Source organism: Homarus americanus, unplaced genomic scaffold, assembly GCF_018991925.1.
Source record: "Homarus americanus isolate GMGI-L3 unplaced genomic scaffold, GMGI_Hamer_2.0 scaffold30535, whole genome shotgun sequence".
Classification (NCBI taxonomy): domain Eukaryota; kingdom Metazoa; phylum Arthropoda; class Malacostraca; order Decapoda; family Nephropidae; genus Homarus; species Homarus americanus.
Window position 1 is genome coordinate 6,536,532 of NW_024732440.1, and position 19,357 is coordinate 6,555,888.

Sequence of the window (19,357 nt, forward strand, 5' to 3'; positions counted from 1 at the left end):
ATAAATTGTCAGGGCAAACTTTTTTGGAGTAAGTTGTGAATTCTTGGAATAACCTGCCAGTGTGTGTTGTGATGACACCAAGTGTGAGCTCATTTAAAACCAGATTTTGCCAACACTGGCCTGATACATTCTGGAGTGAGTGCATGCCCAGTACTTCCCAACAGTGCATTACAGAGACATGACCGACCGCCCAAGCGGCTAACAGGCCAATCAGAGACAAAGAGGATAAAGTATAGTAATGTATGCAGTAATATGCTGTAGGTAGTAGGTAGCTACCAAACAGGGAGGTACTACTGCCTGGGAAGATATTGGAAGCATAATGTGTTGTCTAATGGTAGACCCTGCTGCCATATGGCATCATGAAAATTGTGACCTAGTCCTAGGTTGCTGATCTGATTTTCTGCCTCATTTAAACACAATTGCAGGGTCTCAATTGTTTCTCTTACTTTGACAACACAACATACATATATTGTTTCTCTTGATTCTTGTTTCATTTTTGTATTTCTTTATTATTATTATTATTATTATTATTATTATTATTATTATTATTATTATTATTATTATTATTATTATTATTATTATTATTATTATTATTATTATTATTAAATTTTCGCCCCCTAGGCCCCAATGTGAGTCAGTGACCTGTGCCCAGGTGGGCTAATCCCAAAAAAAAAAAAAAAAATCAGAGCAATCAGTCACGGCAGTCAACTTCTCATCTGGAAATAATTTCCAATAACTCCATTTAGAGATAGTAATGACAAAAATGCTACAGAAGCATAATCTCAGGGTAGCAGGGCATCTAACTTCAGAAGAGCCCATATAGAGAATTTTCATTATGGTCCATCCAAATGGGGAGCACAATTAAAAGATTTGTAACACTCCAAAAAATTTTGTTAACTTTTTTTGTGTTTCACTAGTTCTAGGTACAATATAACTTACTTAATATCCTTTTGCTAAGTGTCACAAATTGATTTCTATCATAAATTCCTAGAAAACCACTTGTCAAATTGACTACAGTATACTGTAGCTATAACATTGCTTGATATCACCTCATTTAATACTACGACTCATTTGTTATGAAGATATTTTCCAAAAGGTTTGGGTTATTACAGTAACTTTCATATTATCATACAAAGCATGCCAGACAGCTTAATCCTCTTGTTTGAGGCCACACAGTGGTGTGTCTGGCGTGGTCCTGAGCAGTGCATGACTGTCAACAAGCTGCATCCCAATAGGCCCTTGATCCTCATCATACTGACCCAATATATTTCCTGAATAATTTTGAGAACTGGAATAATTTTGCATTGTTCAAAAAGGCCGAATAACTGTAATAAAATATATAAATGTTGGACACCTGTTCATCATCATCATCATCATCTTCGTTTTAGGGTAATTTTCCATGCTTGTGTGGGATAGCCGCAATTACCCGACGGCAGCAATCCATGCTGCACAGCCTCTTGCACTCTCTTTTCTCAGGTTTTTTACTCTTAATGTCATTTCTTACATCATCTCCCCACAACATTCTTGGCCTATCCCTTGTTCTCCTTTTGATCCCTCCTCTCTTATAGCCTAATTAGCCCCATCAATTTTCTCCACATGCCCAAACCATCTCAGCCTGCCTCTGGCTTCACCAATACTCTCAATACCAAGCTGGCCTCTCAGATCCAAACAGGGACTCCTGTCTTTCAGTGTTACATTACATATCTACCTCACCCTTCTCATTTCAGTTTGTTCAAGTCTACTTATGTCATCCTCTTTAGGTGCCCATCTTGCATTGCCATACAAAATATCACACTTCTCATACCAGCTGCATACATTCTTCATTTCACGCAGAGGGAAGGTCCTCTTGCTGTCAATATATGCAGCAGCTCCCTAAACTTCCTCCAGCCATTTCCGAGTCTAGCAATTGAGCATAGCGCCAAGGTAACAGAACTCATTGATACAGTCCAGGTACATATACCCTATGTTATGTTTCACTAGCCTTGTTGTGGGCACATGGTTACCTGGACATAAAGAACACCTAACCTGGACATAAAGAACACCTAACCTAGTCATCAAAATCCTGCACATGAAGCTGCGAGCCAGAAAACTGTTTTCAAGTGGTTTCAATGACTCATTTCCTTCCCTTTCATTTATTTTTCATGAAACTCTTACGAACAACTGGTCACAATTACCTCACTTCCAATTTTTTTTCTACTCTATTATTCATCATTGTTTCCACTTGTCCAAACTTCCTCACAGTATTTCTCCAAATCCACATCTGATATTTGGCTTTTCAGCAATCCAACATCAATGTTGTGTTATTTCAGCTTTGGTCATTCCCTCTCGCCTAAAATTTCCACCCACACCCTCATAATTCACTTCCAGAGTTAATTCCAAGCCTGTCTGCTCCCTTACAAATCCGTATTTCATTTTTCCATAGGCCAGTCAAAAGGTTTATAATATCTCTCAAGTACTTTCTTTACATAAACACTTGCAGTTTTCCCTTTTGTATTAATGCTCTTCAAGTATCCAGTTACTGTACTGTACTTCTCCTCTCATCATTCTCCCCCCACTGTGCTATGTTTCCACAATACTAATCCTCAATTCTTAATTTCCTAAACCTCCTCTAATGTTTCACTGACAATCCTCATCTTCTAGTTCGTAAAATAATGTACAGTACTGTACTGTCTACCTATTACAGTACAGTATACCTGTACAGCAATGTAATGTACAGTACACTTCACCAAATCACTCATTCTCCTTTCAAAACCACCACTTTTTAGTACAGTACAGTACAGTACAGTACTGTACTGTACTGTACTGTATTCACAAACTTTATTTTTTTAATAATTAAGATAAGATAATATGAAAATAATAGCTTCCATGAAACTCAAGTGCACTATCACATTAATAAATTACTGTACATACTGTGTTCATGGTACTGTGACAGTGTACTTTTATCTCACCATTGTGCTATGGGTTTGATTCCTGCCTGGTCAGGATGTAAGAGAGGTGTTGTCCAGTGAGGTCCTTCTGGATATTGTTGGCCTCTGGGTACTCGAGTCCCCTAAGATACTGTATAAACACTGGACCCACGGTGGATGGCCCTCATTGGACCTCAAGAGACCAATTATTCAAAACTGATTGGGTTATTTAGTATAAATATCAAAGGTAAAATACATAATTTCAAGAGGCCAATTAAAAATAGGTACTGGTACCTAACCAACTAATCACTAACCTCTGACACATTTACTTGAGCGTAGGCCCCATAGGCGCCAAACTGGTTGAAGACAAAGGGGTTGAGGAGACCCATATTTCCAGCCATTTGTTGCATGCGTCGCAGTTGCCTTTCTTTCTCCGTATCTGCGAACTTCACCACCAGACTCGAAGATGCACCCTGTCAAAAGGAAGAGTAATGAGCTAAAAAAAATAGTTCACAAATTCAAGAGGTTACCATATTTTGTAATATGAGAGATTTAAGATAATACTGTACAGCACTTCAATGACATGAGTGAAGTGAAAAATGATATACAAGTTCAAATTGTGAGTACAGTATATCAGGGAAAAGTAGAAATGAAGTAGCACCTGTACAGTAATCTGGCTACAGGGATAAAGTGAATGCAAGTTGACATGAGAGGAAATGGTAAGGATCAAAGGAATTATGTGAGAGGGTATTGGATAGTATAAGAATGAAGGAAAAATTGAGTGTATAGAACACGGAGAGAGAAATGGGCCAAAATATAATAGTGGATCATGGAAGATTGAGGGGACATGACTGATGCTTTGAGTTGGAAAGCAAATGGTAGAAAACTCCATTTTAATCAAACAAATGTCTATTGGGGAAGTCTTGAGAGAAAAAAAATGCATTGTGGAAAAAGAAAAGATGAAACTAGTGAGAATAGCAAGGTTGTAATACAGTACATTCTCTTACGACGGGGTTCCGTCCCGAAGACCAGGTCGTAAGTCGATTTGGTCATAAGTCGAAAAGGCGAAAATAATACATAGAAATTCTAAAATGGGTGTCTCTTCTTCTCAGCACTACGAGAACTCTCACTTTTAAGCTTGCCAGCCATTTTAAAGGGAATTAAAAAAAAAAAAATTTGTTAGTACAGGTACACAGCGCGATCACTAACGTCGGGACTCAAAAATACGTAATGTGAAAAATATTTTATACGACCATGGCCGTCGTATGTCCGGGCTGTTGTAAGTCAAATATGTCGTAAGTCAAGGAGAAACACTATAGTAATATGAACCCCAAAAAATGGGAATAGTGTATATAATGAGAAAAGAAAACAACAGTAGAATTTAGAAGACAAATTGTGCCAATTTCATTCAACAACCTCAGTTTAAACTTTTTTTTTTAAATGTGCAAGTACTGGATTGACATCACACACTATCTATTTTCACTCAAGCATACATACAGTATTTGTGAAAGAGGCTCTACAGTACTATATACTGCACTGTATATAGTTTGTGAAAATGGTGCCTTTTCAATGTATATGTCCAAGAATAAGGAAGCACAGTACTGTAAAGTACAGAAGAGATATTTATTTGAATGAGAGTAAACTGTATCTAACTGTGTGTCAGTGATACTGTACTATACAATCAGGGTTAAAAGTTGGCTCTCTCCCAAACTGAAGCAGTATCGACCCCAAATGAGATAAAACAGCACGTCCGCACCAGATGACATTCAGGGTAAGTAAATTCTGGGACACATTCCTGTGACTCTAGTTTCACCAAGGGAGTGTACTTTTGTCCGCGACTATACACAACTGTAAAAGAATACTCTTTGCATTCTGGAATGTTAACATGGTACAGAAATGAGAATAAGAATGAATAAAATTGTAAGCACAATTAATATTTATGCATATGTATATACAGTACAGTACAGACACGTGCATAAGAATGACCATGCATACTTAAACGTTTATGTATGACTTTGCCTTTGAATGCAGAAATGAGCTCCCCCTAAAAATGCAGTACGGTAATCACATACGAATGTGTCCAACACTGGAGAAGGTTCTGATATATTCATGAGCCAGAGCATGCCCAGTAATTGCCAACAATGCGTAACAAAGACGTGACGGACCGCACAAGCGGCTAACGAGCCGATCAGTGGCAAAGAGGATAAAAGTAAAAGGTAAATTTCTATTTTTGATTATGTCTTGAAAACCCAGAACCCAAGAGTACCTGACAAAAATAGAGGTCACATATAGTTACAGAGAGATATGTAGGAAATTGAACAGCAAAAAATACTGTACAGTGCAGACTGTAATACCATAATCCACTGTCTGCATTAGTACTGGTTTGTATGGCTGGCAAAACATAACACCTAAAATTAATATCAGCCAATATTGTAAACAGCACAGTACTTGAGGAAAGGTGAGAATGTGTTGGTCAACAATTTATAGGCTATTCTATTATAATTTTTCCAATTTTTTGTTGAATTTTCATAAAACAATGAGAGGCATTAACCTTTCTCATCTAAAACAGCCTACACTATGCACTATAATAAAATGGGTCTTACATTGCCATTATGGTACAGTACAGTGTACATAGTAAACACCTGTCCAGTATATGATAGGAAGTTAATGTTGTATGGTACTGTAAGGTCTTGTATGGTACATTTTATTGTGATAGGAATTAATTTTGTGATATCATATATAGGTTGACAACCCTTTATCCGAAATTCCAAAAACCGAAAAGCTCTGAAAACCATAAGTTTCTTTTGTGGGTCTTTTTTTTTTTTTTAAACGGATTAGCCCACCCGGCATAGATCACTGACTCACATCAGGGCCTGGGGGAAATGTAATAGTAATAATAATTATAATAATAATAATTATTCATAGTTAATAAAATTTTTAATAAAAATGCACCCAAAGAAAATAATATGATAACATTAATAATAATAATAATAATAATATGTAATAAAATTAATAAAAATAACAATAATACAGTACTGTAATAATAAAATAATATTAATAATAATAAAGAAATACAAGAATGAAAAAAAGATCAAAAGTGAGAAACACGACCTAGACCTATGAATTATTATTATTATTTTTATTATTATATTTTCGCCCCCCCCCCAGGCCCTGATGTGGGTCAGTGATCTATGCCCGGATGGGCTAATACACATAACAAAAAAAATAAAATAAAAAATAAACTAACCATTCTGAAAACCAAAAAAATCCGAAATCCGAAATTCCTCTGGCCCCAAGTATTTCGATTAAGGGATTGTCAACCTGTATTATTGTACTGTACAGTACAGTACAGTAAAGAATAATAAATGAACCAAAATACAGTAATGTACTGTACAGTACAATACTGATCTGACAAGGAGCTAAACCAAGTTACAGCCAAAACAGTCCAATATATACAGTATAGTACAGTACAGTATAAAATTAAAATTTATACGTATCAAGGTTTTATGTAACTGCAGAAATGACATAAAATAGGCAGAATTATTGGCCCAATTGTTTTGATATTTAGCTTAAAACAACCTAAAACCACACTTGAACTGCATATAAATAAACTACCAGTCGAAGATAGACTTCACTATGATATCTACTGAAATATAATACCTGTACTGTATACTGAAATTAGACCCACTTTCACGGAGTACAGCTCTTCCCCGACTTACGACGGGGTTAGGGACCCAAATCCAGGTTGTAAGTTGAAAATGCTTAAATAATACAAAGAAAATCTAAAATGGGTGTCTCTTTTTCTTCTCAGCACCACAAAACTCTCACTTTTAAGCTTGCCAGCCATTCTAAAGTGAATTACAAACGAAAATTTTTTCAGTACACAGCGCAATCACTGACGTTGGGACTCGAAAATACGTAATTTGACAAAATTTTGGTACAACTGAGGCAGGTCGTAAGTGCGGGTGGTCGTAAGTCGAGTAGGTCGTAAGTCGGGGAGGAGCTGTACTTTTAACAAGCTGCAACGGACAACAATAACTATAAGTCCCATATCTGTGCCTGTTAGTAGGACACTTTTTATCGAATAAAAATAATAACAAGCAACAGTAATGTACTTGTATCACATCTTATTCTCAACTACATCAACATGTCACACATCTCTCAGTCAATGCCATTTACCCAGCTTCAGAATTTCTTGAGGATAAAGCATTCATGGTGCGTGAAGTAAAGCATAGGTTCATGTTAAAAAAAGACATTTGGTGACTGTAACCTCTTGAAAAGTTCAAAAGCCGTAAGGTCACTTGTCCTGATATCTCCAGTATAATATTGGTAGCACTGATAACAGAACTATGCTAATGTCAAAACTTGCCTGCTGACTTTAACCTTGCAAACATCAACATTTATACTCCCCCACACTGGCAAGTTCTTCTGGTGACTGTTTTATCACAGTTTTTTTACCTGTGTTTCTTGTGGCATAAATCAAATGAACAGTTGAGCGTATAACCTTAACACTACACCTTGACCTAACCTGACCTAACCAATACAGTAATAACCAACTACAGTACTGTACCATTCACCAATCTTGGTTTTATGCCTGCACCTGTGATCTCATTTATTAGAGCAAGTACTGTACAGTACAGTAATAAGTTTGAACTTGAAGAGGTTATTGGGTTACTTCCAGTAAACAGTACAATATAATAAGACACCACTATGGTATTTGCTTGCAGCTAAACCTTTGATGATGACAATTTTGTTGTTCTACAACAAAACCATAATAACCCAAAACTAACATATTCCAACAAATATATTATCTCCTTGAGAATATCATACAACAAACATTAGGGTAGACTATGTATGTTTAGTTTGATCATTAGAAATGTTTTATAGTCATTACCCTCTAACAAACAAAATAAGGCCAAAGTTCTCAAGACCAAATTATTTTTCCCCCAGTTCTCTTTTTGTTTCTCACCAAATTTATGCAAATATGTGCTTCTAATGACTTATGCAAGGTAAAACCAAGCAAGATCCCGCTAATACAGGCCAAAAATTTGGATAGCCTTGATGTGGCTTTATTGGCCCATTCCTGATTGCATTGAACATATTTGCCAATACTCTTTTCATCCATACTGTTTAAGTACAAAATGAATGTCAACTTTCAAGATTTTTACTTAATTAATATCTCTACAAATGATAAGATGAAAATTAAAAGTGAACCCCATTGACATGGCACCCAGTTAGGGGCAGTGCAGATACAATACAATAAATATCTGTACTATGCCTCAGAGGCTCAGTACACAAGGAAACAGTGTGATGGCACTGTCCTCAATAGCCTTCGCTTCTCTAACTGTAAATTTAGGCACCCATTCACAGCTGAGTGAACTGTTAGTACCCTAAGCACAAACCAGCAACCATTAAGACAGGAGGCAAGCATATAATATTTAATACGTATTCGTTGAACACTCTGCCCACATTTTGAAAAAAAGGAAAAAAAACAAATTATCTTATAATAATTTCCAGCCTTCTAACCCCCCCCCCCAAAAAAAAATTATATATATATATATATATATATATAGTTTCCCATTATCAAACCCCATTTTTTTGTGGTCATGAAAGACAAATCGAAATTTTGTACAGCAGATGAACAGGACAAAATCTAATACATATGATTACTGAAAAAACAAATATATATACATTAAAAATCAGTTGTGTTTTAACTCAATGTCCAATTTTCTTGTTTAACGTCTCTCACACACAAACACACAAATTGAGAAATGAAGGTAACAATAGGCGTTTATTGTAAGGTGTTTTAGATGCACGGAATAGCTAACACGTTAAATTTCCCGGACTGTCATCAAAAAATACGACATTGTACCGCATCTTAGGAAACAATAAAAGTAGGAGAACTTGTATTTGGACACAATGCGGAATTAAATAGTGAAAAATAAATAGAAAATTATGGAAAGAAAGAAAAAAGGAAAGAAAGACAAAAAGGAAAAAACAGTCAACCAGTCAACAACAAATAAGAATAACCCCCAAAAATCGGGCCGTTCTAAAGGTAATTTTTCCCGGACTCTGAAACTACTGTACACTACTGTCTCTCTCATGGCTAGGTGTTCGCATATTTATAAACGAAATGCGACGAATTTCAGGTTCGTTTGTCTTAATTTTTGCACTTACAGAACTGTAATCAACTTGTTCACCCTTATTTAAAGTATTTTATGAGTAATGATATTAAGGTTTCAATCATATTTGAGTAATTATCAATATTGTTACATCAAAGTCATCAACAGTTAATGAAATCGGACAGCATTCACTTAAAAACGGGCGAAGCCAAAACAGGTTTCAACTAGGCGCAATCCTTTTCAATTCTTTAATGCCATATGCTTTGTTTTAGGTTCTATCCAATATACTGCTGTATATACAATTAGTTTTATTATTATATCAGTTTTTTATTTGCCTTAAATGCCCCCAACTCTTCAATATTAATAAAAAATATTCTCCTTGTGCGGCCATGATCCGCGTATTTACCCACTTTTAGTGGGAAAAGCTCGCAGATTGATTGTTAACTTGTTAGCTATTCGGACGCTGCACATGCTAATGCCTGATCAAGGTGTTTGCGCAAGTCCGGATAACTGTGAATGGGTAACTTTTTCGGAGTGAGAGTTGTGAACTCTTGAGCAATCTGCCAGAGAGTGTGGTGACGGCACCAAGTGTGAGCTCTTTCAAGACAAGACTTGACCAACACTGAGCAGGTTCAGATACATTCAGGAGCCAGTGCATGCCCAGTACTAGCCAACAGTGTGTAACAGAGACATAACCGATCACTCAAGCGGAGAACGAGCCGATCAGTGGTGAAGAGGATAAAAGTATTTTATTATTATTAAGTCAATGGCAGTTTTCATTTTTCATATATATTCATATTTTCCCTCTCAAGGTGTCATGCACAGTACTCAGCAGAAGCGTCTGCACAGACAGAATAGCTAACGTGTTAGCTATTCCGTGCATCTAAAACGCCTTACATTAACGCCTTTATGTGAAGAGAAAGAGAAGCATCATGCACAACAGACACTTAACACAAAACATAGCATAAGCGCTGATCAGTGAGTGATCTACAGGCTGAAATGTATAGCACAACTACTAAAACAAGAACTGCTTAAATGAACCACACTGGCCAAACGAGCAACAAAAACAATTCCACTTCAAACTTATCTGACTCGCCAAACAAACATCAAATGAAGTATCTCAGAAAACACAAAATCAGTTAAATCAACACAAGAAACGAATTTTAACAAATTACATCAACACAAACATAAGATAAAGCTCTCTCTCTCTCTCTCTCGCTATATATATATATATATATATATATATATATATATATATATATATATATATATATATATATATATATATATATATATATATATATATATATATATATATATATATTTGGCACTGGCCAATGAAAAAGTGGATAAGATAATTTGACATGATATCTTCAGAGGCAACCCCAGTTGCCTCTGAAGATGTCTTGAATAAAAGACTTGGTAGAAAAGCTAAGGGTGTCTAAAGGCTTAAGTTCTTTCCCGTGATTTTATATATATATATATATATATATATATATATATATATATATATATATAGAGAGAGAGAGAGAGAGAGAGAGAGAGAGAGAGAGAGAGAGAGAGAGAGAGAGAGATGCTGTTAAGTAAAAAAAAAGAGCATCAAGGATATCTGAGCAACACGCCACAACACCATAAAACAACATGTAAAACAAGTTACAGTGCTACTTACGAACACTATAAAAAAAGGGCAATGTTGACTTACAGTGCGACTTACCGGCATTGTCTGACTACCGTGGAGTGTGTTGATAGCGGCCTGAGCCTCTGTGTGCGACCCGTACTTTACAAACGCACAACCTGCAAAGAAAGTGAAATAACTAAAATCGCCCGATTATCAATAGAACAAAAATACAAATATCTGTCTCCTCAATGACAAACTGAATGCGGAACCTGCAAAGAAACCGAGAGCTGGTATTAACTATCAAATGCACGGCAAGGGAATTGTATAGTCTTGTACCCTTAAAAGCAAGCAAATTGGCAGTCACACAGTACACTCCATTTTCATTTAAACCTTCAAGATCCATATGATAAAAATCCAGTAGCACTGACCCAGGTAAACTTGTCTATAAAGACCTCCAGGAATACCTAATATGACTATTACGTTATATGGGGTTTATCACGTTGTATAGTTGCGGAAATGTGTTCCTTCACCGCCGCAGTAGTAGTACAGGGGTATCACTACTTATGAATGAATGGGTATTGGTCGTGTGACGACGGACGTGACTGGTAGATAGGTTTGCTATAGGTCATATAAATTGGCCGTTTGGAGACACGATTTACCACAGGGGGCGTAGGAACACATTTCCGACACTGTACCCACCCACCAAAGAAAGTCCTGTCAGTCTCAGTCCTCTCTGCTGAGTCTGCTCTCTCCCATCCATGAACCTATGAATCCGAAACATTACACAGTGCGCCATCTACTGTACCAACAATGTGTGATATCTTGGATTCATAGGTTCACGAGTCATTTAGAGTTCAGGGTTTGGACGGAGGACTAACACCACTTTTTTTTTGGGGGTGCACATACCACTATTATTGTAACTTTATGGATATTTGTGGGAGTGACCTGGCAACGCATGCCTACAGAGATTTCACACGTATTGGTTATAATGTGCTATATTATCATGTACAAGGTACTTAGCTATAGCATGTTGACCAACAAATTGTTAATCACATTACCGTTGCAAATTTTGGTCATCATGAAATCGTATGCCAATCTGTTAAGTAATTTACAAATTGCACGTGAACAATCTGCGCATGAACGTGGTATAAAATTTTAGAGGAACAATTTTGTTTATAAGCCTACAGCTGACTGTAGCTTTAGTTTATTTTTTATATATACGATTATATGAGTATAATATTATTATTTTTATAGCAGCTCGCATAGTGTCCTTGCAAGTAAAAACTTTATAGTGTACATTTTACTGCCAATTATGTACTTGAAGTTAGTTATTCATCATTCATACTAATGATTAGCTCCCCACTCTCAACAGTGATTCCGTGGCACGCTTGATTCAATCTACATATATTTTTTCTATAATACCTTATGTATTGCCTTATATTGTCATTGTTCATAATTAGTATTAATACATTGGGTAAATATTCGTCCATTGACTGTCTTCAGGCTTTGGTACGATTTTTTTTATACTCAAATCTGACCTTCAGTTCTTGAGCAAATTAGCTGTTTTTGCAAAAAAATAAAAATAAAAATAAAACAAAAATAAATAAATAAATTAAACGGCTAATTTGCCCAAAAAAATTAAAGTCAAATTTGAGTAAAACACACCAAAATACACAAACAGAAAACCTATTCTCACACCAAAGGAACCAGCCTACCTAACCTAACCTACAAGGAGGAGGAAAGGAGGAGACGACTGACTAAGTGAGGAGTATAACCTCAGGTAAACATGGTGGGAACCTGCGGACAGCCAATGGACGAATATTAACCATACATTGCAAGCAACTTCAGTTTTACTCTGATCTGACCACACAATGGTTTAGGCTACGATTGTTTTTTGTTTTTTAATAAGGTTGATGTTAGGTTATGACATTGTTCTCATTAAACTAAATATATATATATTTTTTTAGCAAAGAACGCCGCTATGTTGTAACATTGCTCAGTTACATATGAAGGAAATGCTTTACTGGATAAATGGTGTAAATTTTCTACACATTTCACTACTTTCCTTCTTCATGTATCCTTACAAACAAGAAACCATGATTATCTGAGTGCTTGGAATATGGTCCAATGGCAAAAGAAACTCTTCAAAAACACAGTTAAACGAGGATCATGAAATCCCTTTGTTTTGTCTCAAAGTTAATGGACTGATGAATGAGTTTGATCTAGTTGTAGCTGTAGAAACCAAATTACGCAAAGGAAGAGTATCAACCAAGAAGCTGATGTCTGTCCTTTCCATAACTTCAGAGTTTAAATGTGTCGAAGAGTGTTGGGGTATGTGCCGGTTTGGCAACAGTATATCGGTCTGCCAACAGACCCGGGGGGGGAGAAAGAATGGCTCACACCTCGCTGTGAGGACTAGTCTGTCCCCCTTGTCACCTTTGCAAATAAACGGACTATGGACACGGCCTTTACTTATCCCCTGAGTTGGCACCCTAACTTGGAGCAGTGTACTGTACGTCTACAGGTGGCCGGGAGGGAATGTCGCCAATGTCCACAGCGGTGTTCCCAGGCCGGGAGGGCTGCAAGGAATACAGTTCACACGTGGTCGTCGACGCTGGCCCAGTACTGTACCATCGCTGCAGAGCAACAGCGGCTCACACAGTGCTGGAGCCGGCCTGCTGTACCCTATGCCCCCACAACAGTCCCAGGCAGCATGTCGCCCACCTGCCCCTCTGGTGGCCCCGGGCAAGGTGTCCATGGACATGTCTCCCACCGAATTCAGGGCCTGGGCATTCAGCATCGCCACCTACAGCTACGGATGCAACTGGCCACAGGCTATGGCAGCAGGCTACGTCCGCCTTCTGTGCGACACGGAGGTGCAGCAGTGCGTAGACGCGTGGGTGAAAGTGTGTATGATAACATGATGGTGGAGGAAGCCATAAGGGTTGTGGAAAGTGTTGTGATAGGCCCAAAGTTCGTTGTGGGTGCATGGGCAGACTTTTTCGCACACACACACACACACACACCACACACACCACACACACACACACACACACACACACAAACAACCACACACACACACACACACACACACACACACACACACACACACACACACACACACACACACACACACCACACACACCACACACACACACACACACACACACACAAGAACCAGGCGGCAACGTGTCCAGGGGTATTTGGTGAGGTGCAGGTCGAAGGCTGCGGAATGCAAGTTTCAATGCCCCTCATGTGAGTCTTGCTTGGATGGCTACATGCTTGCTAACCCCGTATGAAAGGTGAAGTGTTGCGCCGGCTCCCTTTTTGAAAGATGTGGGTGACGTTATTTGTGCATGTGAGGTGTATGAGTCAGCAGAGAACTGCTTCCATGATATGTGTGGGAGCGGTGGCGGGTGCCAGAACCCGCCATTTTAAACCAGAGCCGCCGTCGCCTAGCAACCGCGGTACCCCTCGCACCCGACTTCGGCAATTCTGCCAAATGTGCAGGCTTGGCAAGTGTGCTGGCAACCAGACGTGTCCTGCGCTACACATAACCTGTTACAAGTGTGGCCTGGAGTGACACCTCGCGTGCGTCTGCAAGTCACCAGCACAACACAAGCTCACCGACTAAAGCCGACAGGGGATAGGCTTTGTTATATTGCAACAGTACTGCCAGTGCGCGACGCCGGAGATGCCCCTCTGCTGCAAGGGCGGCTGGAAGCTGACTCTGTGCGGCAGTCGCCACCTGATGCCAGCTGAGGAAAAACTATTCCACTCTGGAGGGCGAGGCACTAGCCATTGCGTGGTGCCTGTTCCTGCTCTGGTAGCCACACCTCACCTTGGCCACTGACCATCGCTCGCTGACGAAGATCTTCAAAACAATGAACTCAAGGACATCGGCAACCCACGGATACTTAACCTGAACGAGAAGACACTAATGTATTCGTTCCGCATCAAGTACTTGCAAAGGAAAGACAACTGCGCAGCCAAAACCCTCTCCAGGTACCCTATACTGCGCAGCGAGCCTGACGAGTCCGACAGGGAGGATGACGAGGCCGTGCGCCAATCAGTAGCAGCCATGGAGGGCGAAGACGCAATCGTCGTGGACCAGCGTCTTGTGGAGGAAGAGGCCGGGCACGACGACGAATACAGGCTGCTGCACGCCCGCGTATCGGCCGGTGATTGGGCGGACCTCAAGGATGGCGAACTGTTCTAAAGATGCGGCAGCACCTGTAATGCCACGGAGACCTAGTCGCGTTCGCCCATGATGAAGGACACCTATTGTTCGTGATCCCCTTAGCCCCGAGACGCGCAGTGCTTAATAACCTACACACAGGGTACCAGGGCCACGACTCCATGCTATGGCAGGCCAAGCAGTCGGTGTACTAGCCCGGCATAGACGCGGAGGCAGACCAGAAAAGGCGTCAGAGCCAGTTGTGCGAGCGGAATGCACTGCAGCCCCAAGTAGAGCCCTGATACCCACGCCACCGCCGGAGTACCCATTCGAGCAGGTTGCGACCGATCTGTTCCAGCTGGACGGGCACACATACCTCGCATATGCGGACAGGCTCACGGGATGGCTAGAGATGGAGCACCTACCGAATGGCGCCACAAGTGGCAAGCTAGTGTCCACACTCAGGAGGCTTTCCAAACGGTCTGGTATCCCTGAGGTTCTGTCGTGTGACGGAGGGACCAACTTGATGAGCGCCGAAATGTCGAAGTTCTTCAAAGACTGATGTGTGACGCCCTTTCCTTTCTATTTTTTTTCTTTGCCTTACCTCAGTCCCGGGTACATAATTTCATGCCATTGCTCGTCCATCTGGCAGCGGTGCTCAGACCATAACATGTTACTGTACAACTCAAAACTGCCTGGATCCGATCACTTATTATTCGTGAGCAACAACCAATCAACCACACAATCATTCATAAATGTTAAAATACTAATCAAGTGTGTTCTTAAATTACACCTAAAGAGACTAGATACATTTTATATTAACGATGCTAGTAAGTTACAAATTACAATTGTTGAGTGTCATTATCCAATCGAGAGTTACGAACGCGCTACTTTAAATAGTGGTGAGAATCTAGGTATTTAACATGTTTTATAGATTAATATATATACAAAAGTCATCAACAATTAAAACAGATTTATTTCCATAACAGTGAAGCAGGAGGTACGTATTAAAATAATGACTACTGAAACGAAAACCGTGTAATTATATATAAGTGTATATATATATATATATATATATATATATATATATATATATATATATATATATATATATATATATATATATATATATATATATATATATATATGCGTGTGTGTATATATACAACAAATAAGTATGTGTGTTTGTGTGTCCGCACGAGAAACTCGGAACCTACTTTACCGATCTGTAGTGATGATGGATGGTATTATATGTAGTGATGATGATGGATGGTGATATATGTAGTGATGATGGATGGTGTTATATGTAGTGATGATGGATGGTGTTATATGTAGTGATGATGGATGATGTTATATGTAGTGATGATTAGACAATAAAATAATAACAGTTTAATTCTAAAAAAATATACTGTGCTGTACCGTTGTAGTGAAAAACATGGTGGAACTTACATACACCGTTAATGAACTATTGATGGAAGAAGTAATTTTGGGGACTGAACAGTGAGACAATGTGGAGCCTCCCGGAGGGTGGCGTCCTACCGTGGCCTAGCGGATGAGCCGCCCGGAGCGAACAGCGGACAGTCGGTCACAGGAAACAGTTCAGGAAAGGGAATCCCGTCTTAATGCTAACAGAAAGCGAACAGCGGACAGTCAGTCACAGGAAACAGATCAGGAAAGGGAATCCCGCCTTAATGCTGATAGATAGCAAACAGCAGAAAGGCCTTCTCTTGAAAATGATCAAGCGCATGAAATTCGTTTGAATGCTAATAGACAGAGAGCTGAGGGATCCAGAATTCTAAAAAAGAATACACAGTGGCATCCATTTGCAAGAGCAGCATTTAACTATGGCAATGAGATAGAATATGAAAAGTATCCCTCTGTTGTCATTGGCAACATGGATAAGAAATGTGAACACTGCGGTGCAAAGAAGTATAAAGGAGAATCTGCTGGACTGTGCTGCTCTCATGGGAAAGTACGACTGTCAAATTTGGAAAAACCACCACAACCATTGAAGACTCTCATGCTGGGAACAACACCAGAGTCAAAACACTTCTTGGAAAATATACTGAATTACAGTTCATGCTTCCAGATGACATCCTTTGGAGCTACCAGAGTAGTTCGTGAGCACGGATACATACCAACAGTCAAAGTTCAGGGTCAAGTCTATCACAAAGCAGGATCCCTCTTACCACTGGAAGATGAGCAGGCAAAGTTCCTCCAAATCTACTTCATGGGAGATCATGAAAAGCAGACTACTATCAGGTGTGGCAATATTCAAGGTGTCAGACATGACATTGTCCTATCTATCCAAGAAATGCTGCATTAGCGCAACACGTATGTACAGTCATTTAAAAATGCCCTGGAAAACATGCCTTCTGACGAGGACAAAGTCAGGATCAAAGCAGACACGACCCCTAAGGGAGAACATGAAAGAAGATTCAATGCTCCTGTAGTTGATGAAGTAGCCATCCTGATTGTCGGTCAAGAGTTTGAGAAACGAAACATCATACTCAAAATGAGAGACGAGTCGCTCACAAGAAGAACATGATGCCACATGTACTGGAAGCTACATTACTGACAGGAAATGCTAAAGGAGAGGACGTTTTAATACCAACGATACCTCTCATCACCACTGACCTGCCATTTGAGTTCAAGCGACTTCAGTTCCCGGTTAAAGTGAGCTTTGCCATGACCATCTACAAAAGCCAGGGACAGTCCCTAAAGATGGTTGGCCTAAACCTGGTGTTTCCTTGCGTCTCTCATGGACAGTTCTATGTTGGATGCTCCAGAGTGGGAACTGGCAAAAATCTGTACATACTTGCTGCTAATGGCAAAGCCAAAAATGTGGTCTACCTTAATGCACTACAGTGAGACAATGTTGAGCCTCCCGGAAGGTGGCGTCCTACCGTGGCCTAGCGAAATAGCCGCCCGGAGGGCGGCGATTCCGCTAGTGTGTGTGTGTGTATATATATATATATATATATATTGAGTAGGAAGTTGGTAGAATGGATGGAGAGGGAAGGCGAAAGAAAGGGAATGAACGCGAGGAAATAAATTAAAATGTGAAAGAAAATTGGTGTTAACAGCATTATTTCATAATGTGCGAAAGAATGACTAGGAGCAGTCAAATGAATGAGAGTGAATGGGAAGAAGATGAAGTAAGAGCGAGGGAGGAGGCATGACCTTAGACGGCTGGTCCGCATCTCATGGCTCGGTACCCTCCCCTGGCCCTGCCTGGCACACTCACCTCCCTTAACAATGGCCCCCGGGAGTGCCACCAGGCAGGAGTCTGAGAGGCACCCCGCCGAGGGCCAAAATCTGATTCCCAGTGCCACAACTCGATTCCGAATTTAAAAACGTGGTCCTGTGCGCAACAAATAAGTTTCTCCACTCCAAGTTTTAAACTGGGATTTCCAAGTCAACTTCCCCATCCAGACTTGCGGAGTTGAGAGGACGATGTACCATTCTCTTTGAGTGGGAGAGACGCGCCAAATTTCTGACACAAAGATTGAAAACAATCTTGAAATGTGTGTTAAAATACATGTTATGCGGAATATTGCAACCTACAACGGTTGTTATTGTAAATATATAGAATTATGTTGTAAATAAACAGACAGCAGTTATCACGAGGATAAATCAGCATGTGATAATCTAGATTATCACATGCAGGCAATCAGTACCATGGAATTACCGGTATGTAAACTTGTTATTAATCTGTTAAAATGCCTAATTAAGGAAGACACCATCCTTCCGATACATGCTACGTCAGTATTTTAGCGTGATTTTGGTACAGTGGTCAGTACAACACGTGGCAGCAGAAGGGTGTAGGTGGGCCGGACCTGATGGGATTCTGGGGTTCCAAGGAACAAACCCACAAAATATAATTTCTACTTGGGTATGTTGTGTGTTGCTCGTCCTTAAAGGGTTGTCTCCTGTCACCACCATGATCCAAGTTGTGTGGAGTGCTCACTGCTCGGGTAACTGACTTCACTCAGCTGCAAAGGCGCCACAACTGACCAATAAATCACAATAAACAAGATGATGGTAAAGAAGTGTTTTACCAATAACAGCAGGAATTGTGCAAGTGTATCAGTGCCCTTATCTATATATGGGCAGTGTAAGAGTGAAACACGCCCACACATTAACACATATATATATATATAGGTAGTGTGAGAGTGGAACACGCCCACACAATAATACCTACACTATGTATCGACAGTGTGATGGTGGAAAACGGCTATACAATAACACTATGTACAGTGAGAGAATAAAGTATCTTACTAGCTTTGGCCAATATATAATGACACCTGCCTACACAACACAGTGAATGGTGTCACGAGCGACCCCTTTCCAAGGTTCCACAAGCCTGTCAACTGTTTATGGGCTCCACACACGTGTGTGTTGAATGGCTCAACTGTTCTGTGACGTATTCCTCAAAAACCCGAGATACTTCAGTCTCTCACTGTACAGCACTCCCTCCAAAAAGTATCTTTGCGATTTTGTGTGAGACAATATGACAACGGACGAAGGATTT

The 19,357-nt window shown here is 39.7% G+C and overlaps 1 protein-coding gene across 16 annotated transcripts in view; it reads right to left on the reverse strand.

Moving 5' to 3' along the window:
* Positions 1–19,357, reverse strand: part of LOC121868794 (CUGBP Elav-like family member 4) — a 227,719-nt gene that overhangs the window by 60,146 nt on the left and 148,216 nt on the right. For 11 of the 16 annotated variants that reach the window (XM_042369717.1, XM_042369720.1, XM_042369716.1 and 8 more), the window contains 2 exons: positions 10,731–10,822; positions 3,221–3,379 (listed from right to left, as the gene is read on the reverse strand). In XM_042369717.1, coding sequence (XP_042225651.1) covers positions 3,221–3,379; positions 10,731–10,822 — 251 coding nt within the window. The remainder of the gene's footprint in view (positions 1–3,220; positions 3,380–10,730; positions 10,823–19,357) is intronic. The other 5 variants (XM_042369731.1, XM_042369732.1, XM_042369721.1 and 2 more) reach the window with 1 other exon arrangement.